This window comes from Centropristis striata, chromosome 19 (genome assembly GCF_030273125.1).
Source record: "Centropristis striata isolate RG_2023a ecotype Rhode Island chromosome 19, C.striata_1.0, whole genome shotgun sequence".
Classification (NCBI taxonomy): domain Eukaryota; kingdom Metazoa; phylum Chordata; class Actinopteri; order Perciformes; family Serranidae; genus Centropristis; species Centropristis striata.
In genome coordinates, this window is record NC_081535.1 from 29,928,758 (window position 1) to 29,956,350 (window position 27,593).

Below are 27,593 nucleotides of genomic sequence, written 5' to 3' on the forward strand. Positions count from 1 at the left end.
GTCCCTGTGTGTCTCTGTGTGTCTCTGTGTGTCCATCTAAGTCTCTGTGTGTCTGTGTGTCCATCTAAGTCTCTGTGTGTCTCTGTGTGTCCATCTAAGTCTCTGTGTGTCTGTGTGTGTCTATGTGTGTCTCTGTGTGTCTCTGTGTGTCTCTGTGTGTCTCTGTGTGTCCATCTAAGTCTCTGTGTGTCCATCTGTGTCTCTGTGTGTCTCTGTGTATCCATCTAAGTCTCTGTGTGTCTCTGTGTATCCATCTAAGTCTCTGTGTGTCCCTGTGTGTCTCTGTGTGTCCATCTAAGTCTCTGTGTGTCTCTGTGTGTCCCTGTGTGTCTCTGTGTATCCATCTGAGTCTCTGTGTGTCTCTGTGTGTCCATCTAAGTCTCTGTGTGTCTCTGTGTGTCCATGTGTCTCTGTGTGTCCCTGTGTGTCTCTGTGTATCCATCTAAGTCTCTGTGTGTCTCTGTGTGTCCATCTAAGTCTCTGTGTGTCTGTGTGTCCATCTAAGTCTCTGTGTGTCTCTGTGTGTCCATCTAAGTCTCTGTGTGTCTGTGTGTGTCTGTGTGTGTCTCTGTGTGTCCATCTAAGTCTCTGTGTGTCTGTGTGTCCATCTAAGTCTCTGTGTGTCTGTGTGTGTCTATGTGTGTCTCTGTGTGTCTCTGTGTGTCCATCTGTGTCTCTGTGTGTCCCTGTGTGTCTCTGTGTGTCCATCTGTGTCTCTGTGTGTCCCTGTGTGTCTCTGTGTATCCATCTAAGTCTCTGTGTGTCTCTGTGTATCCATCTAAGTCTCTGTGTGTCTCTGTGTATCCATCTAAGTCTCTGTGTGTCTCTGTGTGTCCATCTAAGTCTCTGTGTGTCCATCTAAGTCTCTGTGTGTCTCTGTGTGTCCATATGTGTCTCTGTGTGTCTTTGTGGGTCCATGTTTCTATATGTGTCCATATGTGTCCCTCTGAGTCTCTGTGTGTCCCTGTATCTCCGTGTGTCCCTTTGTCTCTCTTGGCTCTTTGTGTCCAGGTCTGTCTGTGAGTCTCTGCATGTCCCTGAGTGTCCCTATCTGTCTCAGCGTGTTGTGAAGGCGTCCTCACATGTGAACAGGACAGCAGCTCCTTCATGATGTATCCGTCGTAGATCTGCCGGCTGCGGCTCAGCCTCTCCTCCTCTGAGTCCAGCTTCTCGTAGTCCTTAATCTGAAAGTAAGAACACACACCAGGTCGTCCTGTTAACGCCACAACAAGGCTTCCTGCTGGGAGGGCTAAATCAGAATGAGCGGGATTACAGGCTCCTAATCTTTCACCCGCGTCTAATCCCACACACACGCGGGGGACACTTACTTCTTCGTAGAACTTGAGCTGTGGCACGGCCTCGTCGATCTCATTCATACAGAAGTCCTTGAACAGTAGGAAGCCTGGAGGACACACAGGGAGGGACATAGTGAGGACAGACAACACACACTGTTGATTCAAGGTGACGATTAATTAACTCCAGCGATAAAATCCTGTTAAATCCTGTATGTTAATGGCTCCCGGGGGGGTCCACACTGAAATATCTCAACTGGATGGATTGCTTTAAAAACTTAGTAGATATTCAAGATCCCCTGAGGATGAATGAATGAATGAATGAATGAATGAATCCTGCAGACTTTGGTGATCTCCCCAACATGGCATTGACCAAAACAAGACTCAAAATTAACAAAAGAGACACAAAAATACCAACTTAAGGACATAAAATGACCAAAAAAGAAACAAAATTACCCATAATAGTTTACTTGATGATATCTGAACCCCAACAAGCCATTTAAGTTGTTTTTGTGCTCTTTTTACACTTTTCTTCTGTGTCCTTTAGTCTCACTGCAATATATAAAGTCTCTATAAATCTATAAGTCCTTCAGCTCTATGAAATCAGCACAATCAGAACAACTCAAACATGTCTTTGTGCAGGATATCACAGTTAGAATTACAGATATCACAAAAAACAAGTTGAACTTATCAAATTTCTGTATATCACTTTTCCAAGTGCACTGCCCACAAGTGTCATGAATGTTTAAAAAAAAAAACAGTTTCCTCCTCTCCTGTCCTCTCCTCTCTGCTCTGTGTAAACAGCCTCTCCTGTCCTCTCCTCTCTGCTCTGTGTAAACAGCCTTTCCTGTCCTCTCCTCTCTGCTCTGTGTAAACAGATTCTCAGTGAATATTTGTTACGTGACTGTTGGTTAATGTTTTTAACAGGATCTGGTTAATGTAAACACTTTATTTAAATGACACATGGAGAATAAAGAGATTCTGACACAAATATCAACATTTTAACACAAGTTTTGGTCACTTTTTATGACGGAAGTGTTTGTAACCGTTGAACTGTTGGAGAGTTCAAACTCTACAGTTTCTTTCTACAATATGGGAAGTCACAGTTATCAATGGACTGACATTTAATTTGGTTTGGACAGAATCAAGTTCAGCTCCGCACACTCGGGGTGTAATGGTTCACAAAAGTCCCTGTTTGCTTCTAACCACAGTTTAGAAGTCACGGTTCACAGAAAGTTCAGTTCAGCAGAAATAAAATCCCCAAATCTTTACTTTACTCTGAACAGACAGTAGTGCAAGTGTCAAAGACAAAGTCCTCCTGCAGGGGACGGAGGGCACACTTTGCCCACCGGCAACTCTGGTTTATTTTTATTATAAAAAATAAGCAACATTTGAAACACTTCAGTGTCTCTCTGCATGAACTCTGAAGGAAAAGGGCAGCAGGTCACAACAGGCTGGAAAATGGAGAATAACAAATATATAGAATAATAAATAAATAAAACGTGCATTAGGAGTGTTACAATTCATTTCATCTTTTCTATATATACATTTTCAAGCCTCCTGAATGATTTTCATTCCAGTGATTGGCATAAACGGCAATTCAACTGTAAGAATATCGTGGAATTTGCCAAATAGATGTTAAAATGTTATAAATCTGTGTTTTCCTCTCCAATATAAAGTGCATTTTCACGGCCTAGAAGCAGACTGAGCCATATAACTATTGGACATAAAAATACAAAAGTTCAGTGCCCACCATTCATTAAGGATTATGATTTTATAGTTCACAAATGCCGAAACACGATCAGTGACAGACAAGCATTTCAATTTAAGAGACAAGTTTGAAAAATTGGTTTTGAAATGGGTTAAACTTGAAAAACAATGGATCCTACACAAAATAAAATTGCAAATCTTTAGCTAGATGCTAAATGCTAAAGGCTTTCTCATGGATTTCTGAGAATGTGATGAGAAAAAAAATCCTCTTAGCCATTATAATGAGAATTTCTCAAAATAATGAAACTTTGTCAAAATAATGAGAACATTTCTCAGATTAATTATGATTTAGTATCTCAAAATGAGAAAAAATGAGAAAATGAAACTTTCTCAAAATAAGAAAGTTTTTACAAATAATAATACTCTCTGAATGACAATTTCTCAAAAATAAACTCTCAAAATGAGATACTTTCTCAAAATAATGAGAAAATGTTTCAAATTAGTAATGATTTATGGGGCGGCTGTGGCTCCGTTGGTAGAGGGGTTGCCCACCGATCGGAGGGTTGATGGTTCGATCCCTGACCACGGCAGCCTACATGTCGAAGTATCCTTGAGCAAGATACTGAACCCCAAATCACTCCCGATGCTGCGTTCATTGGTGTGTGAATGAATTCCCAATGGTGGCAGGTGGCACCGTTTAGAGTAGCCTCGGCCACCAGAATGAATGTGTGAGTGAATGGGTGAATGAGTGCAGTCTGTAGTGTAAAGCGATTTGAGTGGTCGCACTAGAAAAGCGCTGTACAAGTGCAGGTCCATTTACCATTTAGTATCTCAAAATAATGAAACTTTGTGAAAATAATGAAGCTTTGTCTGAACAGTGTGACGGTCTCGCTCACCCCTCTATGAACCTCAGAACATGATGAGAACACGTCGGCTCAGAGTCTGCAGGTGGATCCGGCCTGTGACCTTTAGTTCCACCGTAAGTGCACGACTCTACACACAGAGTGTGATGTGTGTGTGTGTGTGTGTGTGTGTGTGTGTGTGGCGGCGTGCACCGGGCCATGACCCTCTTATGTTACAGTTCTGTACCAAAACACAAACAACCACAGTAAATGTGGAAGTGATTTCAGACACTTGATATATGAATGTCTGGGTTAGAGCTGGGATGATGAACGATGTTATCATTCGTCTTGACCGCTAACAGTCATCAACCACTGAGCCCAACGCCGAGATGAAACCCACCAACACCTGCAGCTGCAGCTACAGCTGCAGCTACAGATACAGCTGCAGCTACAGATACAGCTGCAGCTACAGATACAGCTACAGCTACAGATACAGCTGCAGCTACAGCTGCAGATACAGCTGCAGATACAGCTACAGCTGCAGATGCAGATACATGACAGCTACAGATACAGCTACATCTACAGATACATCTACAGCTACAGATAGGATACATCTACAGCTACAGATACAGATACAGATCGAATACAGATACAGCTACAGCTACAGATACAGCTACAGCTACAGCTATAGATACAGCTATAGATACAGATACAGATACATCTACAGCTACAGCTACAGCTATAGATATAGATACAGATAGGATACATCTACAGCTACAGATACAGATACAGATCGAATACAGATACAGCTACAGATACATCTACAGCTATAGATACAGCTACAGATACAGATACAGATATAGATACAGATACATCTACAGATACAGATACAAATCGAATACAGATACAGCTACAGCTACAGCTATTGATACAGATACAGATACATCTACAGCTACAGCTACAGCTATATTTTATACTAAATATATTTGACCTATAATGAGAAAATGTCTCAAATTAATCATGATTAAGGTTCCCAAAAATAATGAGACATTTTTTTTTTTTAAAAAAGAGAGAAACTTTCTCAAAATAATGAAACTTAAATTAACGAGAACATTTCTCAGATTAATGATAATTTAGTATCTTTAGTATTTAAAGTGTTGGTTCCAAATCAAACATCTAAGAGGTAAAATGAGGAGAAATCTGTGTGTTCATGTTTATTTGTGGTGAAATAATTAAGAATTAAGATGATCAAACTTTCTCAAAATAATGAGAAAATGTCTCAAAATAATGAGAACTTCTCAAAATAAGTGTATTTTATTTAAAGGAGCAGAGACTGATTTTACGAATTCAACTTATGGTGCACACCCGAGCTGTCAAACCAAATATAAAGTAGAAGAACACTCATTCAAACTAAAACCTTATTAAAACCTATTATTAATGTTTTTGAAGGGTTTTTTTCAGAAATTAATAATGGTTTAGTATCTCAAAATAATAACAAATTTCCAGAAATATTGAGAAAATTTCCATAAATAATAAAACTTTTTAAGATGAGAAACTTTCTAAAAATGACTTCGTATCTGAAAATAATGAGAAATTCTCAAAATAACGAAATTATTTTTTTTCAGTCCATGCATCTATTGTGGTGAAATGATTAGGAATTATTAAGATGATTATTCTTTAGTGGGTTTTGTGTCATATGATTTGATCAGTTTGGACGACTCGAGCTGAAGATTTCATCCATCGTCACGTTTCTCCATAAATTGGTTCAGTCTGTGTAATTAGAGATGATGGTAAAATAGAATCTATACTGTTAAATAGCCAGAAATGTCAGAAAGCTGTTCAAAAGCGAACAGAGACTGAAGCCGACACCTGAAGCACCGCGTGAACGTGTGAACGTGAGAGCAGTTTTCACTGTATTAGTCTAAATAATAGATTGAGGTTGTCTTGTTCTCATTAGGGCCGATACAGCAGCCTGCAGCCCACACCCACACACAAACACATGTATATACACACACACACACAGCTCATAATGATAGAAGATGGCACCAAGCATTACTGGGTGAAAATGATACACTCTGTGTCGCTCTCAAACACCAACAATGGATAAAAATCTCACGACGTGCAGTCAGATCTACACTCAGACATTATCTGAGGAAGAAGAAGAAGATGACGAGGGGGAGGAGGAGGAGGAGGAGGGGAGTCGGGGGGGAAATAAAAACGCATCCACGTTGCTTGCAGAGATGAGACGCGCTGTTGCCATGGTAATTGCCTCCGTGGCTACAGGCGGTGTGTGTACGAATGGCGAGGAGATGTACAGTAGACTGCTGCAGCTCGCCGGGAGGCCGAGATGGTGATCCCCTGATGACACCACTGCACTGCTCGCCGTGGTCAAAACAAAGACATCAGAGGACACAGCAGCCCTGTGTGTGTGTGTGTGTGTGTGTGTGTGTGTGTGTATGTTGCAGGGACACAGTGGCACTCGGTGTTTGCGTGTCCGAGCGCTCCTCTCCTTGGTTTTACCTCATTAGCATCAGGAATTAGCAAAAATAGACGGCTAACAAGATTCCTGACACAGATCACGGGTCGGTCGGGCGCTCTGACCCTCACGGCGCCCTGGAAGACGCTGAGAGGAGTTCAAAGGCACGGGAACATATGTGGCATGCATTAGAATTGCATTGTCACAAAAATATCACAAGGTGACCAAAAAGAGACACTAATTTATCAAAAAATGACACAAAATTACCAAAAACAAGAACGTACAGTGACAAAAAGATGCTAAAAAATGCTGAGAGGCGTTCAAAGGCACGAGAACATATGTGGCATGCATTAGAAAAAATGCAAATACATATATTTAATGCAGCATGTGCAATATTTACCCCAAAGGCACTTATTTAGTGCAATATTCATGTAAAAACCACACCTCATTTAAACCCCTTTGTTTTGCTGTTTTTACTTTTTCCTCACTGTGGCCTTGTGTTTCTCTACAATAAAGTGTAAAATATAATAATAAAATTCATTCAAAACATCATCGTCTTTGTCCAGAAAATGACAAATGTCATGAAATGTGACAAAATGACCAAAGAGAGACATTAAATCATCAAAAAAAACGTTAAATGACAAAAAAGTACATAAATTGAATAATTTGAATTGAATAAATAATGTCCAATTCTCTCTGCAGATGAATAAACTACAGGAACATCTCAATACATTAGAATATGATGGAAAAGTCCATTAGTCCAGAAGTTCAAGTCAAACAGGGAAATTATGAATTAATTATATACTCATTTTTAAAAGTGTTGAAATTCATAATATAAAAGTTTATTTATTTTTCTGCAAACAACAGCCAAATTTTGAATTAAGTTCCTGACATAAATAAACTTTTCTATGATATTCTAATTTATTGAGATGCACCTGTATTCTGCTGCGGTTACAACTGTTTACAACCAGGTGCAGAACAGGCAGAAAACGAGCTTCTCGCCTTCTAAAAAGTGTCTTTTGTTGCAGTTTAGTGTCCTCACTGATTGGCTTTAAGGCGCTCGCAGCAGAAACCATTTGTTTTGGGCCTTACGCCGACTATCATCCATCCTGCACTTCTTCCCCTCTGCTTTATCTCTGCTGCAGACCTGATGCATCATTTCCCTCCGCTCAGCGCTGACACCAGCCTCACACACACACACGGGCTCACATGCATCCACACATGGTGTGTATGTACACAGCCCGGCGCACGGGGCATCCTTGTTTGCAGAATGGGTGCTACTGACAACCACACACACACACACACACAGAGAGACACACACACACACACAGGTCTCAGCAGTGAGGACTGAGTGTGTGAGAGAGGTATTAAGAGAGAGGGACAGAGGGGAAAACGACAGTTCTTACATCACCAAGACTCAAGGATTAACCTTAATCGCTGAACACTTCAACACTGCCCAGCTAATTCAACAAATGGCCTCTTCCAGAGACAAACACACACATCTACACACACATCTACACACACACCTTAAGCTCAAATCAGACACGAGTTCCTCTGAGCTTTGTCTCATTAGCGAGATCACCTGAAATGTCTAAAAATACCAGACTGGCTTGTTCTGACAACGTCCTCCATCATCTGCACACACACACACACACACACACACACACACACACACACACACACACTAACACACACACACACACTAACACACACACACACACTAACACACACAGGGGCAACAGTTGGCCGCTGTGTGCAGCAGGTAGCCGGTTCTGAAGTGGAAGCAGAAAAAGTGATATTTGGCTCGTGAAAGCTGCAGCGAGTTCATGTTAAACCTGGTCAAACTCTACTTAAAGGGACAGTTCTGCATTTTAGACATTAAGTTGTATGAAATCCTTTATCCCATGCCTTTATGACGCAGGCTGGGGTAGGGCAATATCTATCAAACTGTATATGTTTATGACTATATTGACAGTGAAATATGACGGTGGAACATAAAACCCTGCCGTCGCGCCAGCCCTTTAAGGATCAGTCTGACACCTCAGCTGTAAATGAGGAATCTACAAAATATTGGTCAACAATAATCAGTAAATTGCAGCTCTAATGAAATGTTCATCACGATTTCCCAACATGACGCCTTCTGCAAAGAACTTCCATAAGTTCAAAAATATTCAAATTATGAGTATAAAAAAATTAATGACGGGGTATTAGGGCGACATTTAGAAAAAAAATAATTAGGAGATTAAAGTCGAAAATATTGAATTAATTATGAGAATATTTGACTTAATTCTCGTAATTTATTCAATAATTACGACATTATTATAATTATAAATTAAATATTTTCGACTTATTCTGATAATAAATTTAATATTTTCGACTTATTCTCATAATAAATTAAATATTTTTGACTTATTCTCATAATAAATTTAATATATACAACTTTAGTCTTGTAATTAATTCAATATTTACGACTTCAATCTCGTAATTTTTTTCTTCTAAATGTGGCCCAAATACTGAATACGTTGAAGGTAACTTCAATCGTTTGTATTTTGGTTCCTTTTCTTTTTCTTTTTGGTTTCTTTTCTTTTTCTTTTCTTTCTCAAATATACGAGAGCAGACAGGAGAAGAATCTCACCCCTGATCACCATCAGCCTGATGACCTCACAGCTTCTCTAAAGTGAAATATTTGACTCTTTCTCTCTTTGTGTCCGTTCCCATCGGTGTTATCTTTCAGGAAGTTCAGACTTGTCGCCGTATCTCTTTCACTCTAACGTCCTTATCTCAGATAAATATGTTGGGTCAACATCAGGTCATGTAAAAGCATTCATTAACAAATAAAGAGGCTGATAGAGGCTTTTACTACCTGGAACTGTCACTTCAACGCTTCTGCTTTATTACAATTTAAAACATTTAGAACAGTATTCAGGTTTTACTTTCAATGGAAGAAGTAGAAGATATATCGGAGAAGAAGGAGAATCATTTCGTTTCAACTTTATGGAGAATCTGTACAGGAAGTGTTCTGTGTATTCTGTTAAAAAAAAGAGAAAAGATAAAGAAAAGAAAAGAAAAAGATAATTTTTCGATTAATCAGTCGGTCAACAGAAAAATAACTAGCAATTATTTTAAGAATTGATTAATTGTTGAATTGTTAAAGTCACTTTCAGCCACAGTTTTAAAAGATTTATTGGTTAGAGTTTCTAAATTAAGTATTTGCTATCTGAGGTTTATAGACAATATTTACATTATTTTATTTTGCTTTATTGTAATTATGGTGTTGAATGTTATTCTATTTATTTTGTTATTTTATTATTAATATCTTTGTATTTCTATATTTTTTCCTCATCAAATGTATTTCTTTTGTCTAATATTATTTGTCTTTATTTAGCTATACTATTATTATTATAATTATTATTATTATTATTATTATTATTATTATTAATAACACAATTGTATTTTTGGTGTTTAATGTCATTCTATAGATTTTTATTTTATTTTTATTATATTTTATTGTTATATTGTTATATTTTTTCCTCTTGTCTAAGCCTTATCATTATTATTATTATTATTATTATTATTATTATTATTATTATTATTAATAACTAAATTGTATTTATGTTGTTAAATGTTATTCTATACATTTTATTATATTTTATTTTTATTATTATAGTTTATTGTTATATTTTTCGATCTTGTGAATTTTGCTCTTGTTAATTTATTTATTTTCTCAATATTATTGACTATTAATAGTATATTTTATTGTTAAATCATTAAATGTTTCACTATTATCTATTTCGTCTTCCTGGTAAATGTTATTCTATTTATTTTATCATTAATTTTATATATTTTATTGTTATATAATATTTTCCCCTCGTCATCAATTATATTTGTTTTTTTATATATTTTATCTCATTTGAGTCACGCTGTTATTGAACTATGTTATTAATTTTGCTATTATAGCCTTTATTGCCATTTTTATGGCCGTTGTCTCCTGCTAATCAGTCTTATCTAGTTTTTATTTCACTTAATCTATTACTAATACTTAATGAAATAGATCTTAATGGTTTAATGTTTGTATTTTTTATTGTCTTGTGTGCATCTGTCTCAACCTGCTAATTAGTCTGTTGTTGGTCTTATTATGGGCTTGTCAGACGTCTGCGGGGCTCTTTGAACTGCTCTGACCTGAATAATTGATGGATTGATTTTATCGACTAAACAATGGATCAATAAGAGACGTGGTCGATAGTGAAACACTTGTTAGTCACGGCTCTAATCAGAGCAACGGATCGGTGAATTATTGAACACAACTACAGGTTTCCTCTCACTGCTCTGCTGGGGAAAGAAATGAGAAAAAAAAACAATAGTATTATTGTGCTTCAACTGGATTTATGGAAAAGAAAAGAGAAAGGTTTCTTATTGAAGCGTCTCATGAGACACTGGATGACTTGACTGTGTTGCATTATACATACACTGACCTTTACTGGTGGAGGAGAGCCAGCACCGAGCAGGCCAGAGTGTGTGTGTGTGTGTGTGTGTGTGTCAGATACAACAGCAGGATTAGCAAACAATGTTAAGTATTCTCCTGATCTCGCTGCTCTCTTGCTCTGCAGGCTGATGGTGATTACAGAGTGTGAGAGCGAGCTAAAGGACGCTGCATCAGGTGCAAAACAACAAGAATCACTGGAGGAAACCTACGACATTACATTAGTCTAAAAAACACGCACACATCAAAACCAGGCTCGTGCATTTAGTATGAACAGGGCTAGAGGTGGGGGGGAAAAAATCGATAGTATTGTGATATTTTGCGTGGCAATATCATCGATTCATGGCCGCCAAGTATTGATATTTAGCGTTCTGAAGGCCAATGGGCCGTAGCCGACTCACTTTTAGGAATATACTGGAGATACTGGTATCATATGAAACTAGAAGAATGTATAAGCACCAGGATATTGCGTTGGGAAGTTGTCGCTGTAAAGTTACGCTAAAGTTTTGGGGGGATTTAACCATTTTTTTCAAAAAATATTATTTTTTTTTAGTGTAAGAAAAACAGTTTATCTGCCTTAAATTATATAAATTACCAGAAGAAAAAAGTCAAAATCACAAGAAAAAAATCAAAATAACCAGAAAAAAGTAGAAATTACAAAAAAGGTTAAATTACCAAAAAGTTATAATTATAAGAAAAAAAAGTCAAAATACCCCCCAAAAAATTACAATTACCAGACAAAATTGTGCGTCAGGATATCGTGTTGGGAAGTTGTTGAAATAACGCTGCAAAGTTTGGCTTTTTTATGTTTCATTCAGAAACATTGTTTCATTCAAAACTTGTTATGTTGCTTTGAGAGTTTGTTGGTTTCCTGATTTGCAGTCCAGTCATGAACTGACTTGATTTTCATGCAAACCGAAAAACTTTAAATGCATCAATGTGGAAATTTTGCACGAAAGGTGACACTTCCTTCTCATTCGTTTTTTTTCTTCTGTTTGCATTTTGTGCATCACTGCCACCAACTGGACTGGAGTAACTGCTGATCAATTTATCAACTTATTGTTACCGCCTGACTTCATGTGCCTTTAGGTACATGCAACTCATATTATAAATGCTTAAAAAACGCTCAAAAATAATGCGAAAACATCACTGAATTAACTCCCCTGACTGTCTCCCCTTTTATCTGCTGACTAAAAAGGCAGAGGTTTGTCTGATAATTAATAAAAACCTGTCAGCACGGCCCGAACATGAGCTGCAGCATATAACTGATTAAATATTGATCAATACACAATAAAGCTCTGATCAATCTGGCGAATCCAATATTTTTATTCCTACAAAAGAATAAAACTACTTTTATTATTTCTGAAGTGTAATAGGAAACAAGAGGTCTTAAACAAATACATTTTAACATTTAACTTCTTTACAACTTTGTAGTAAACCAAATATCACAGAATTAGTGACTTCTTTTAAATCTATACTTATTTTTATAGACTTGCTTATATGGGACGTTGTCTTGATTCTTTAATCTCCTTATTTTAATAATTTTTTTACTGTTTTATTGTCTATTTTACTTCAACCCATTTATGTGCATTTTGGTGCTTGTGTATCCCGATTTTTTTTTTTTTATTAATTTATTTTATTAATTCATTTATTAGTAATTTATAAATTAGTTATTTTTGTTATATTTATTGAATAAAATATTATTTATTCATTTATTTGTATTTATTCATTTATTTATCATTTTTTAATTAAATTATTATTTTTTTTAATATATATAAAATTAAATATTATTTATTAATCTATTTTTTATTAAAAACATTTGTATAAATATTTATTGAAATAAATATAACTTGTTTATTTGCCTGCTGTCTGCTATGATTTAGCATCTGCTGCAGCTGCAGTTATTGTTACTTTGTGTTTGTCTTCTGCGCTTTGTCTGTCAAAACACTTTGCAAACACTGTTATTAGTCATTAAAGGTGATATATAAATACTAATTATTATTATCATTATAATAATATCATGCACAGCTTTTGCAGGCTACGTTTAACGACACAGAGCTCTCCACCTGCAGCAGTTAAAGCAGATTGAATCCTACCACCGCGGGACTGTTTGTGCAAAAGTCAGAACAAAGACAGAACGGATGTTTCGTCCTGGAACAACGAGCGACTGTTTGCAAAGCAGCTGCAGTGAAAATGCTAAAACGAGACTGTAACTCGTGATATTTAAAAACGCCGTGCAACTTCCAGGGAAATATTGACACATTGAGAGTTTTAGTTGATAAAAACCCAGCAGGCTGAGACCCGAGTCTGGTGCACTGACCAGCTGCTGCACGTGGAGACGATACAAAGCAGAAACTAAATGATTTATACAGAACGGGATAATGCACTGTAAAAAATACATTTTACAAAAACTTACTGGATAATTTTGCAGGGTTTTTATTGTTGTTTTTTTTTAATTAAGTGCAAATAAATTATTTTTATTACACATATTAACCATCAAATAAAGGTTGCAGTCTGTAAATGAATATAATGGGACATTATACTTTTTTTTTTATTGTATTATTCAAATGCTTAATGGTCTTGAATGTTAAATTACATGGAATTCTATGTTAAAAATATATATATAAATAAAATAAAAATCACAAAGGAATAGTCTGGCAGCAAAAGTTAAGCTAAAGTGAAAAAAAATATTACTTTTGTTACTACACTGAAATATACATACATTTAAATACAAATAATATCTGTATATTATCTGTCTTTTTACAGAAATTATCTGTAAAACAACTTGTTTATTGTTGAAACCGTTCACTGTTATTTGATGGTAAGTATTTGGTGACTTCTGCTGCCAGACTTTTTACCTTTTTTTTTTTTTTTTTTTTTTTTTTTTTACAGTGCAGACCCAGAACAATAAAGGACAATAAAGAAGAATAAAGAGCATACGGAGAGTGTGCATGCCTGACTCAGCATATCAAACACGTCCAGTAATATTTGGAAGCGTTATTATAATTCACAACACACACAGTGGAACTGATGTGGTCACCAACAGATGGTGTAACCTTTCACACGCCACATATTTTCATATTTATAAAAGATGAAGACAAAAAAACGATATGAACCAGTTCAAACAGACACACAAACACACTCGCTGCCAAAATATAGAGAGAGGGAGGAGGGGGAGGTGTTTGGGTCAGAGGGAGAAGAGGAAAGTGGGCGAAAAAAGCCGACATCTGTCCCTGCAGCGTGCTCAGAGGAGGAGCAGCGAAGCAGCGGTGAGCTCCATGTTAACCAGCCTGAGCGCAGATAAATACCAGCAGCACTGGAAGGCAGCACGGAGCCAGTTGCATGATGGGTAAACACACCAAAAACAGCAAAAGGTTCAAGTAAAACACACTGATTTAAATGGAACTGCTGCTATCAGTAATTGACTGACAGGGTGAGTAACTGTGAGGGTGTTCAACTCTGCTGGACTTTGACACACACACACACACACACACACACACAGTCACACACGACAGACATACAGTCACAGACACATACAGTCACATACGACAGACACACAGTCACAGACACACACACACACACACACACACAGACACAGACACAGTCAGTCACACACAGTCGCACACAACAGACAGACAAATAGTCACAGACACACACACACACACACACACTCACAGACACACACACACACAGTCACACACGACAGACAGACAAACAGTCACAGACACACACACACACACACAGTCACAGACATAGACACACACAGTCACAGTCACACACAGACACACAAAGTCACAGTTACAGACACACACAGTCACAGACACACACAGTCACAGTCACACTCAGTCACAGTCACACACAGACACACAAAGTCACAGACACACACAGTTACAGTCACACACAGACACACAAAGTCACAGTCACAGACACACAGTCACAGTCACAGACACACTCAGTCACAGACACACTCAGTCACAGACACACACAGACACAGACACACACACACAAACACACACCGCTGACTGAAAACAAACTGTCTGCACAGCAACAAACTGACTGAGGGAGTTTGTTGTCTCGTCCACCCGGTGAGTGAAATAACAGACTGCTGGACTCGTTTAGTCTCCGACATGGAGGTCGTGTTCTTGGCTGCGTTTGTTTGTTTGTCTGGAGGATTAGAGAAAAAATACTGGCTCGAAGCAGAAATATCAAGTGTAGAATCCCACTAAATTCACTCTAATTGTCAAAAAAATACAGTGAGTGGGTTTTCTACTGTAAATTTAAATGTAAATATCAGCAAAAACTCATTTAGATTGAATAACAATAATTATTATTAGGTTAATTATGTCCTTGTGACATTATGGTAGGGCTGGGCAATATATCGATACAAAAGATATATTGATATATTTTTAAATGTGATATGGAATTAGACCTTATGACACATATCGATATAGTTCTATTTTTTTTCATCTTATATAAATGCTGCCCTTACTAGGGTTTGTCATATTTAGTTATTTTGTAATGTTTGTTATTCTTTTCCCATATAAATATATTTATTTCAGAAAAAGATTGGCCTATTTTATCTCATATGCTATTTTTATTTAAGATATTTTTGTGTTTAAATGTGCACTTTATGGAGCTTTGACTTGACTCCAGTTGTTATACAGTATTTATGTTCACTTAAACGGTTTCAATAAATGTACTTGTGACATGTTTAGTGATACTGATACGCAGTCAGAGATAAAATTATCATTATAAAATACACAGATTGACTTAAAATTCCACGTGATCAACCAAATCTTAATGACCGTTGATCCATCAACGATTGATTATTCCCATCCCTCGTCTGCACCAGTTCATTTGAGCGTTCACACCAGCAGAAACCAATCTGACGATCAGACAAAATCAACAGAGTTTGAATCAAGGAGCAAACAGCTGAGGGGTGTAGTAGAAATATCTGGATGCATTGAGGTACATTAAAGATCTAAAGTGCATCCAGAGAGTGGAGCATTGTGCTGTGTCCAGTGAGTGTGCCTCAGTGGGACCAGATTCCTCTGACAGTGTGAATCATGATGGGTGAATAAAGGACAGACGTGAGAAGGACTGGAGGCGTGGACAGTCTGTTGACAGACGCGTCCTGGCCTCCGGGAGGAATGCTGCATTCTGGGGGAAAAAAACAGATCCGAGTCTCGGGGCTCTTTTCCATCTATTAAAAAAAACTAAACTAACAAAACCTAAACATTGTCGTCCTCTCCGTTTCCTCTCCCTCCAACTCTCATCACCTATTTTATTTTATTCCCCCCCTTTAATCAATTTCATTTATTTCTCCCCACCAACAAGACGATGCAGCAGTTCCCATGGCAACCCCGGCCAGTTGCTAGGCAACAACACAACTCTCCATCATCCATTCCAGAAGTCTGACAGACGGAGAGAGAGAGAGAGAAAAAGAGAGAGGGGAGACAGAGAGAGAGGACGAGAGGAGAAAGAGAGAGAGAACAGGGAAAGAGAGAGGAGGGAGAGAGAGAGAGAGAGAGAGAGAGAAAAGAAAGGGTGGGAGAGTAAGACGGATAGACAGACAGAGGGAGAGAATGAAAGAGAGAGGGAATAATGACGAAGAAGAAAAAAAGAAGGGTACAGAGAGAGAGAGAGAGAAAGAGAGAGAGAAAGGGAGAGAAGAGAGAAAGAGAAAGAGGGAGGGAGAGAGGACAGAGAGAGAGAGAGAGAGAGAGAGAGAGAGAGAGAGAGAGAGAGAGAGAGAGGGAGAGAGAAAAGAGAGAGGGAGAGAAGAGAGAAAGAGAAGGAGGGAGGGAGAGAGGACAGAGAGAGAGAGAAAAGAGAGAGGGAGAGAGGGAAAGAAAGAGAATGAGGGAGAAAGTGGAGAGAAATGAGGGAGAAAGGGATGAAGATAAAAGAGAGCAGATGAAGAAAGAGAGAGAAGAGAGAAAAAGAGAGGTAGAAAGAAAGACAAAGGGAGCAAAGAATGAAGAAAAATGATGATGAAGAGAGAGAGAGAGAGAGAGAGAGAGGAAAGAAGGAGAGAGAGGGTCTGTTAGGAAAGAATGAAGGAAAAGGAGGAGAAGTCATCATCCTCAGCTTCATATTTAACTCTGACATCAGTTATTAACGGCTTCAGTTAATAACTCATGCTGGTCATTATTTATCAATGAGTTTCAGTGAAGCTTTGACCTGCTGCCACTCAAGCAAGACGTTTATAACGCAATCTAATCTGTAGATACTATACTGTAGTAATAAATAACAAAATTATTTTAACAAGACAAACACAGGTCCAAAATGATGTTCCTGAAGCATAAAAAGTCATATATCAAACTGAGTCAATATGAAGGATAATCCAGTTATTAATTCAAACACTGAATAAATAATACATGACAGTGAGGCCAGTTATGGGCCAGTAATTCTTCTGTAATCCCACTGACAAACAAACAAGCAACCCGATCTGGAACATGGAACAAAAGGAAACTGAGACCACGATTTATAGCAAGTCACCGTACAGATTTAAGTTTAATTTAGTGGCATCCAAACTTAAGAAATACATTAGCCAATGCATTTACTTTTCCATAAATAAATAACGTTCGATCTTTAAAGTGACATTAATGGATTTTGTTTGCCACTTGGAGGCAGGAGAACAACCTCACATCACAATATTGACGTGTAATTACCTTATAATGCAGTTATGGCTCGCTGGAACAACATCTATGAGTCGTGTTTCTGGATCCACTTTGGTGCTAAATGACCTTAAAGATGCTGAATTTTAAGGTTATCTGGCAATGAGTTTGTGGCACTACAGGCAGTATTTTTAATCCATTATCGGTACTAAAATACGACTTTAAAGCTTTAAAGTTGTATTATTGAGACGTGAAAACTGCTTAACAATAAAAACGACAATTAGACAATTAAAAACACATAATAAAAAACTATTTAAACTAAACAAAAGTTTAAGAAAACCCCATATGATAGAAGTGAGATTTAAAAAAGACACCCAAAGATAAACCTCTTGTAATAAACTTGTAAAAATCCTGTAAAAAATATTAAATTCTGTGAAGCCATGAATGACTTTAACTTCACTTTACTGATCAGTTTGATGGCTTTTTTTAGAGATTAAGAGTGAAAAATACATCATGTTATTTATGGTTTTAACCCATTGAAGCCTGGAAAGCGGATACGTCGTTTTGTAGTATTTGTATAAGCTCTCAAATACTTGAAAAAAATCTATTATTTAGTAGAATCGCTGACACTTCTGTTGAATTTCCAGAAAAACTTCAGGTTTTAGGGGCTTATTTTAAAATCGCCCAGAGGTTTTACAGGAAGTTTTTGGCGTCAATGGGTTAATGTTGTAGACTTTAAAGCTTTAAAGTTGTATTATTGAGGCGTGAAAACTACATCAATGCTGTGCACTTTTAATGATAAAGGTGTTAAAGGTTACTCAATTCAGTCTGTCTGTCTGTCTGTCTGTCTGTCTGTGGAAACACTTTGGCTTGTTCTAAATGTTCTAAATAAGTCGCTCGCTGTTTGTAGGATTGTATTTATTATTTCTATGTTGAAAAACAACAGCAAAAGTAGCAGGTAAACCTACAGTTAATTCAATCTAAAGAGATGTGGGTTACACTTTTTTATATTAATATTGTAATATTTTTATGTTGAAAAACAAAAGCAGAAGTAGCAGGTACTGTTGAAATGTTGGTTGCACTCACTGTATCTTTATTGAAAATGTATTGAATATTGAGAATGAGCAGAAAAGGTTAACTTCCTGTTAATTCAACCTAAAGTGTTTCACAATAAAATGTGAATGCATTTGCCATTACTGTTGTTTACTTGTTTGTTTATATCCATAATTAATTTATACCCGATTCCCTTACAAGAAATAACAGGAATCTAGGAAACTTCTCCTCCTCTGTCCAGTATCCAGGTAATTATTTCAGTCACACTGGTTGAATTTTTGGCAGTTGGAGTTACTGAATCGATTTCAAGTTACTGAATCGTTTCGAATCGCATCGTTCTAAATGAACCAATGTTGTTAAAATGAACCCTATTCACGGCCATAACCAAAGAACTTTCTCTCAGGATTATAATTTCTGAATATGAAACTTCAAAATCCATATTAAAAACACACAGCCTGGTTTAGAAACTAACAGCAGGAAACACACAATGTAAAAAATGCTGCAGCTCAGAAAAACAGACTTTTTTATAAAAATTATCCAAGGTGAAGTAGTGGCCAGTATGCCTGCTATATTTAGTGCATTACATAATTGTCCTCCTGCCTGACCCTGCCTCTGTCTGGACTCAGCACCAGCTCACTGAAGGAGCAGACAGGTGGATCTCCTCAGCACCTCCTCCCTCAGAGTCTCGCCCCCCTTTAGAGGAGTTCATGGACTGTAAAGACTGCAGGGATGCTCTCCACAAACCAGCTGGAAATCATTCTTTCAGGTGTTTCAGTTGGAATCTAATCAAAGTCAGCTACTCTTCAAGCGGGAATGTTCTCTTTAAAAGTCCCCCCCCAAACAACACCATTTATCATAAGCAGAAACTGTAAAAATACATAAATAAAAAAGATCTTTAACAAATCATTTGTGACAAATGGTTACATCAGGAAAAAATAACCGAACATAAGCATAAAATTGTGATTTAAAAAAAAAAATCACTTTATTCTACATCACCAATAAATAGTAATAAGTATTATTTGTATAGTACGACCTACTTCCGTTTTAAGTAGAACAGCATACCAATTATGTACGACTTTATTCTCGTAATTAATTGAATATTTTCAACTTTATTCTCATAATTAAATATTTTGGACTTTATTCTCGTAATTAATTTAATATTTTCGACTTGAATCATGTAATTATATGTTTTTTTTAATGTGGCCCTAATACTCACACAGTCACAGTATAGCACCTTTTTGAAACAATGTTACAAACTGCTTAACAATAAAAACAGAAGACAATAAAAAACACATAACGTTTTTTTTAAACTAAATAAAAGTTTAAGGAAAACCCATATGATAGAAATGAGATTTAAAGAAGACACCCAAAGATAAACCTCTTGTAATACACTTGTAAAATTCCTGTAAAAAAATATTAAATTCTGTGAAGCCATGAATGACTTTAACTTTACATTACTGATCAGTTTGATGGCTTTTTTAGATATTAAGAGTGAAAAATACATCATGTTATTTATGGTTTTAATGTTGCAGCTTATAAATAATATTTATAAAATCCTGTATTTTCTACAAGTGAAGTTTTAAAATGTCTTATCTTGTCCAAAACCCAGATTAAATCAGTTGATTAATGTCATAAATGACAAAGAAAAACCTGCAAAATCCAAAATGTTTAGATCACTAAATTGATTATTCCATTATCAAAATAATTGCCAATTAAATTCATTTTTAAATGTTGTAAAGATTTTTCCCCCAATTTTTAATAAAAGGAATTCTGAGAGATTCAATCCATTATCGGTTTCCAACGAGGTTCAGGGCTGAATAATAAAATTGAAAAAAAGACAAAAACGAGGCCAGAGTGAGTTAACTGATGGGAGAAAATGCCCTGAAACTGCTCGATGTGTGGATTAATTTTTCAAGTCTCGATGTTATTGTTGCTCTCTAAACTAACCTATTTAACGCTGCCGCCTCGCAGCCTGGAGGTAAAACATTCCTGCAGCACTGCGCTGTCTTCTTCCTGACCTTGGTTGTCATGACAGTCAACAAGGCTCGTCCAGCTCAAGGACAAAGTGTGTTAGTGTGTCAGACACAAACTCACAGTCGAGCTCCTGCAACTAAAGCCCTGCTGGTCAAACTGAGCCGGACCGACTTATTATATGCATGAAAATATCAGGAATGGATCCATCATGAAGGAGATCCAACTCAGGTGAACCTCAGAATCCATTTTAAGATTCTTTTACTGGTTTAAAAATCTCTTAATGGTCTTAGTCCAGCCTATTTATCTGATTTACTTTTATCCTATAAACCCTAGAGCAGCTATTCTCAACCTTGGGGTCAGGACCCCAATTGGGGTCGCGAGATGATTTCTGGGGGTCGCCAAGTCATTTTGGAAGTCAGCTCTGTCTCCACTGTGTTAAAGTGTTCATGTGTTAATGTGTTTTAGTCTTTTTGGTCACTTAATGTCTTTTTTGGTCATTTTGTTTCCTTATTTTGGTCATATTGTGTCTTTTTTTTAGTCATTTTGTGTCTTATTTTGGTAATTTTGTGTCTTTATTTGGTCATTTTGTGTCTTTTTCTTGGTCATTTTGTGTCTTTTTTGATCATTTAGTGTCTTTTTTTGATGATTTTGTGGTCAATTTGTGTCTTTTTTGGTCATTTTGTTTCCTTTTTTTGGTCATTTTGTTTCTTTTTTGGGTGATCTGAACTGTGCGTGTGAGTTGTGTTCAGTGAGCGGGGGTCACGGACAACATGCATGTTAAATTGGGGGTCGCGACTCAAAAAGGTTGAGAACTCCTGCCCTAGAGGACCCTCAGGTCTTCTGGGAGTGGCCAGAACCAAAAGTTAGAAAGTAAACCCCTGGTGAGGCGTCGTTTTCTTACTGTGGTCCACGTTTGTGGAACAGCCTCCTGAAGACATGAGGCCATCAGAGACGCTTCAGATTTTTAAGAGCAAACTTAAGACTTATCTTTTTAATTTGGCTTTTACTTGAACCGTTTTTAAATATTTTTCTGCTCATGCATCTTAGTGTTACACCATCTTCTCTTTTATTTATTTGCTATTATTCATTAGTCATTTTTATATATATTTATATGTTTTTTTATCACAATTTACTTTTTAATTATTTTTTTATTTTTATTATTTTCATCTTTTTTAACTAGCTTTATTACTTTTTAATGTTTTTATTATTATTATTATTATTATTATTATTATTTACTTCTGTTTTTATTTTATCTTACCTTACTTTATTTTTACTTATTTTATCTAATTAATTTCTAACCTGCCTCCAATGGTGCTTCTTCAGTTTGTTTTCCTCACTCTGTTTTAATTTTTGAATTTTTTATTTTTTTATGTGAAGCACATTGCGTTGAATTTTTCTCTTGTATGAAAAGTGCTACACAAACAAAGTCTGACTGACTGATTGATTGATTGATTGACTGATTTAACAAGGGAGTGTTGGAACAGCCAACGGATCTCTGTGCAGATTTTGCAGAAGAACTTTAAATATGAGCACTTTCTGCATTTGGCCCAATTATTCTTAGGATTTAATTAAAAGGCTGGACTGCAAAAATAATAGGTATTCAATTTTAAAAACCAATTTCAGGTGACAATTGCAGCCGGAGTCAGTGGCATAAAGCATCTTTGTTGAGTTTTGTCGGTTTCTAAAGCGACGCTGCGGCATTTTAAAGCAGTTGAAGGGCGTCACAATAACAGAGGCGGGTTGGTTATTAAAGCATGAATGAGTCTTTGTGTCTTGTTGTCACATCAGTGATCTTACCTTGGAAATGTTATTCAAATTGAAGGGCTGAAATAATTGACATGTGCTTTAAAGCTAAGCTCTGACTGACGTTTTCTAGCTTTAATAGAATAGAATAGAATAGAATAGAATGCCTTTATTATCACTATACACAAGTACAATGACATTTGAGAGCTGACTCCAAAAAGCAGTGCGACAATAAATAAAATATATATAAAATATAAAAACATAAACATACATAGGCAAGTAAATGTAAAGAAAAATATATACGATATTATGTAAACAAAAAAGGGAGGTAAGATGCACAGTCTCCAATTCAATTTGCCAAAAGCAGATATGATGCTATGCAATCTTCATAAATATATTGCACGTTGAAGGACAGTTTATTGCACATAGCCAGGTATAGTATATATAAAAAAGAAAGACATATTGCACAGTAATAAATCCATATGAAATCAGTGCATATGAGAGTTCAGGGTTGTTATTGCTTTTGGGAAGAAACTGTTTTTGAAACGGTTTGTTTAACTGTGTAATAGCAGCATGAACACAGTAAATATAACTGGTTCACTCTAATTAGACACAAAGGAGAATGTAAAGCAGCAGGTTAGTGTCTGTGGTCAGTGTTTGCTCTGGTCACGCGGCGCTGCGTTTGACAGTTATCTCTGACATGCAAAGTCAGAGATTTGCCATTCAAATGTGTTCCTGAGATCTCGGAGGTGCTCTCAGCTTGAGCGGAGCTGCCTAATGCAACACTGACTGCTCCTTCACATCTCTCTCCTTCTGTTAATGCACAGCGAGAAGAGGATGAGGGAGAATTAAAGCAGGGCGGAGGCTTGGCAGCAGCACGGCGGATCATGAAGAGACGTGGAAATAAACTGTTATGTTCACATCACTGATGACAACCAAAGTGTTGGGTGAGATAAGAATATCATCATTTTATCAATCATTTTAACACATCAAACTGGTATGATGTGTTTGAATTCATCAGAATTCAGGCATGTGCTCATCTGTATCGGCTACATTCAGACTGCAGGTAAAGTGGCTTGAATCTGATTTTTTTTGCTCATATATATGATTTGGATCTAATTTTTTTTTTTAACAGTGTGAACAGCACAAACATATCTAATATGTGCTCCTAAATCGGATACACTTTTACGTCACTCTATAGGCAGTGGTGAGCAAACTTCACTAAAAAAGAGCCCTTGTTGGCCAAAAAATGAGAAAAGTGTCCCATTTTTGTTGCTTATATTGCATATATTAATATTAAATGTCAAAACTCAAACTATTTACATGCAATATAAAATTCTTGCTTTCTGATCTTGTGGCTCTGAAAATAAATTAAAGACTTTTTAAATCTGTGCTTTAAAGAAAAGTGTATTAGACCTTTGTTTTCTATCTTGTTGGTTTCATTGGTATTATTGTTAATGTTTTATCATTTTATTTTTTATTGTGTTCATTTTTGTATTTATTATGGATTTATTAATTAAGATTTGTTTGTAAATTTTCTACTATTTTATTTTATTATGTAACATTGTTTTTATTGCATTTTCCAATTAAATAAGAATTTAATTGGAATAAAATATTATTTCAAGGCTCTGAGAATAAATTATACATTTTTAATATGGGTTTTAATTTAAAATGTATTACAACTCTGTCAGCATTTATATATTTTTGTTTTCTTTCTTGTTGTTTTTATTGGTATTGTTTTTAATGTTTTATTGTATTTTTTTTAAAATGTGTTCATTTTCGTTTTTTTATTATTAATTTATTTATTTATTTTTTTAGTAAATATTTCATTATTGTTTTATTGCATTTCCAAATTTAAAAATAATTGTATTGGAATAAAATACGGTGATTTAATTTTTAATAAAATGCACCCCAGCATTGAGTTAACGGCTCTAACGAGCTCTGCTGCAGCTTCTGCATTAAAAAATAGAAAATGACAACGATGGGACAGATACGTCCGTCTCCTCTGATTGGTCGGGGGAAATCAACACATGATGAAAGCTTCTGAAAGAGAAAGTGCTCGGCTTGCTGTAACAAACACCAAACTAACTATTACTCAGCTGCCTGTTGATTACCTGGAATGTAAACGTCCCAGAGGAACACTGACTGGACTTATATCAAGTGTTTTCTGGAGGAGCAGCTAATGAGACCCGAGAGCCCGACTAATGACCAGTAACAACCAGGGGACGGGGTCGGCTCAGAGGAAGACGCTGAGACAGGCAGTCTGATAAGCAGAGAGCCTTCGCCCATCACAAACAACACAAAAATGTCAAACATTCACTGATTACATGCTCAGAAATCTGAGGAGCTTTATGTTTCCTGCTTTATTAAAGATGTATATTTAGCATTTGGGTGTTTGGGGCTTTAAGTTGGACAAAAAAGTCCTTTTAATTCTAAAAATGTAAAGCCTCCAGACAAGCTCAGACTCCTTTTTATGAGCGGGAACTTCCAAACATCAGATATAAATGTGACATGATGCAGCTTGAGAGCAGACTCATTAGAAAACACCCGGATTAGTGTGGTGAGATATTGATTTTGGAGGTTTAATTTACTTTATTCTGTCTCAAAACTGTAATTGTTGTGTTGCTCAGCTCACAGTGTTCAAGATGGTCTGTTGATGTTTGGTATAATCTTTAGAAAACATGACTACAGTGTGGAGAGTTACGTGAAGCAGAATTGAACCAAGAAGTAAATATGTTTGTTCACAGTAAAGTTCCAGTAAATGCCCTTCGGCTGTAGAAACAGGTTTAAAAGTTTTCCCCCCAAGGAGGAAAAGCTTTGTTTGTTTTGTGATTTGGGTCAAAACATTGGACAAAATTTGCTTTTTACTGCTTCTTTGTTCAGTGTTTGTCATGTTTTATGTAAATATTTGTGTCTGAAAAAAGTTACACAACTCCAAAGCCATCTCAAGTGTGGAAGAGGTAAACAAACACACAAAAAATTAAGTTTGGAACAATATCTTGAGCCAATATGAACTACAGACAATATCCGGGGAATCAGGTCCGGACAGTACCAAGTAGATTGTCCATGTCAGAAACCTTCTCGTCTTCTGGAAATGCTCTGTTTAAGTGAGGGCGTGCACATGATGACATTATGCTATAACCATACTGGCAGAAATTGCAATTTTGGTCATAAACAACTGAGTCTCTTGCTGTTCCAGTACCTTCTCTGACAAATCCAGCGTCTAGGTATGGGAATAATTAATACTGACGATCGATTAATGGTCGTTAAGATTTTGGTCGATCACATGGAATTTTTAATTGATCTGAGTATTTTTTAATTGTGATCTCATCTCTGACTGCATATCAGAATCACTGAACTGAAGCAGGTCGAGCGTTCAGTTCTGTTTGGCCGTACGTCAATAAGCCAATGAGCTGAGAATTAAGTTGGATAAAGCTTCAGTTTGCAAACTGAAAGTTGCGGTAACAATTATAAAACACACAGAAATACATACACAGTATTAATTTGAGCAAAACTAGCTTACTGTATCAAACCTTGCTAGCATGAATTACTGAAGAAAAGAATTTCACTTAAGTCAGTAGGATTCATCCTCTTGGGAGTACAAATGCTTACACAAAATCTAGTGCCAACCCATCAAGTAGATGTTGAGTTACTAAGCTTGAAACAACAGTTGTTAACCTAGTGATGGCACTAAAGTAAAAGTCGGAAGTTCAAAGTCAGTAGGATTCATCCTCTGGGGAGCACAAATGCTTAAACAAAATCTAGTGCCAACCCATCAGGTAGATGTTGAGATATTAAGCTTAAAATCACAGTTGTCAACCTCCTGATGGCACTAGAGGAAAAGTCAGAGGGTTGCCAAAGTTTGTAAGATTCATCATCTGAAGAGCATGAAAGTCTGAAGAAAAATTGGTGCCAATCCAATAGATAGATGTTGAGATATTTCACTTGAAACCAAAATTGTTAACTTCCTGATGGCGCTAAAGTAAAAGTCAGAAGTTTATTAAAATCAGGAGGATGCAACCTCCGGGGGACATGAATATCTGCAGAAAAATTGGTGCCAATCCAACAGGTAGATGTTGAGATATTTTACTTGAAACCAAAATTGTTTACCGCATGATGGCACAAAAGTAAAAGTCAGAAGTTCACCAAAATCAGAAGGATTCATCCTTTGGGGGACATGAATATACAGCTCCTTTGGGTCTTCGAGATAATCTCAGAGTTGCATTGTTTGTGTGAACCGGACTGTGACAAATAAAGCTTATTTTCACAACTTATTCATCTTCCCTATTTCTCAATGAATGGATTAATTGGTCTGTCTTTGTCTGTCAAATAAAGTTATCAAACAGCTTGTTTTGTTCAGGCTGTCGTCCAAAGAGATTCACTTTACAATGACATGAAACACTCCTCACATTTGAGTTGCTTGAACCAGAACATATCTGGCACGTATCAAAATAATTGCTCTTGTTTCATCTCAAAACACAATTACCGGTAAGCATGTTTTAAGTCCATTAATGTAATTTTCAAAAAAGCCAGCACAGAGCAAAAACACATTACTCTCCATTGTTTTGTCAGAACCCGAGCAGAAGTATTCAAAGTATTGTGGAAGGGTTTTAAACTGGTGTCTAATATTAATGTGATTTAATATTCACTCAGAGTAGAAGAGAGGTAGTGTGAGGTGATGATACTGAACTTACAGACAGCAACAAGTCTGACAGCGGGAAAGCTGGAGTCAAAAAGAGAAGGAGGCCGGGAGAATTGGCGCAGTCTCTTGTCACAGGGGGGCTGAGACCTAGAACAGTAAGTAAACCTAGCAGAAGCCTGCAGGGCGGCTGTGGTCCCCTGGTACCCCCAGTACGCCACAACTGCTGGCACACAGCCCGTCTGCTCGGAGTGGAAACACTCAGAGGAGCCAGCGCTCAGGCACAGCTACCGACTGGAGGGCAGGAGGAAGCAGGAAACATGACGCTCTGCATCAAGCCACTGCATCAACAAAGCTGACAGCACACACACAACAAAGCTGCCTCGCCATGTAACCAGCAACTCTGCACGTCGAGGTGACCGCAGGTATCTGTATGCATGCTACAGAAAGATATTTATAAGAATCTAAAACCATCCCGATGTTGAAAAATCCTTATCTTGGATTCCCAGTGCTTCAGAAAGTGAGTGTTTTTATTCAGGCGCTCTGCTGCTGAGCACCAATCAAATAATACATACAAATACTTAACACAGAACATGTTTATTTGAGGAGTTATGGCGTTAACATGTAGAAGAAGCTTTGTGGGTTTGGATGTGAGGACAAGCAGCAACTGAAGATCCCCAGCAGGACTAATAACAACGAGTCAACGCCTCACCTCCGACCACAGGCAATCAATTTACTAGATGTGATCTGAGATCTGGCAGATT

General features: G+C 36.8%; 1 protein-coding gene across 1 annotated transcript in view; it reads right to left on the minus strand.

Annotated features, from left to right (window-relative positions):
* grk3 (G protein-coupled receptor kinase 3) overlaps positions 1-27,593 on the minus strand; it is a 94,409-nt gene that overhangs the window by 48,157 nt on the left and 18,659 nt on the right. Inside the window, exons 3-4 of the mRNA XM_059357630.1 lie at positions 1,329-1,402; positions 1,083-1,184 (exon numbers count right to left, since the gene is read on the minus strand). Of these exons, the coding sequence (XP_059213613.1) occupies positions 1,083-1,184; positions 1,329-1,402 (176 nt within the window). The remainder of the gene's footprint in view (positions 1-1,082; positions 1,185-1,328; positions 1,403-27,593) is intronic.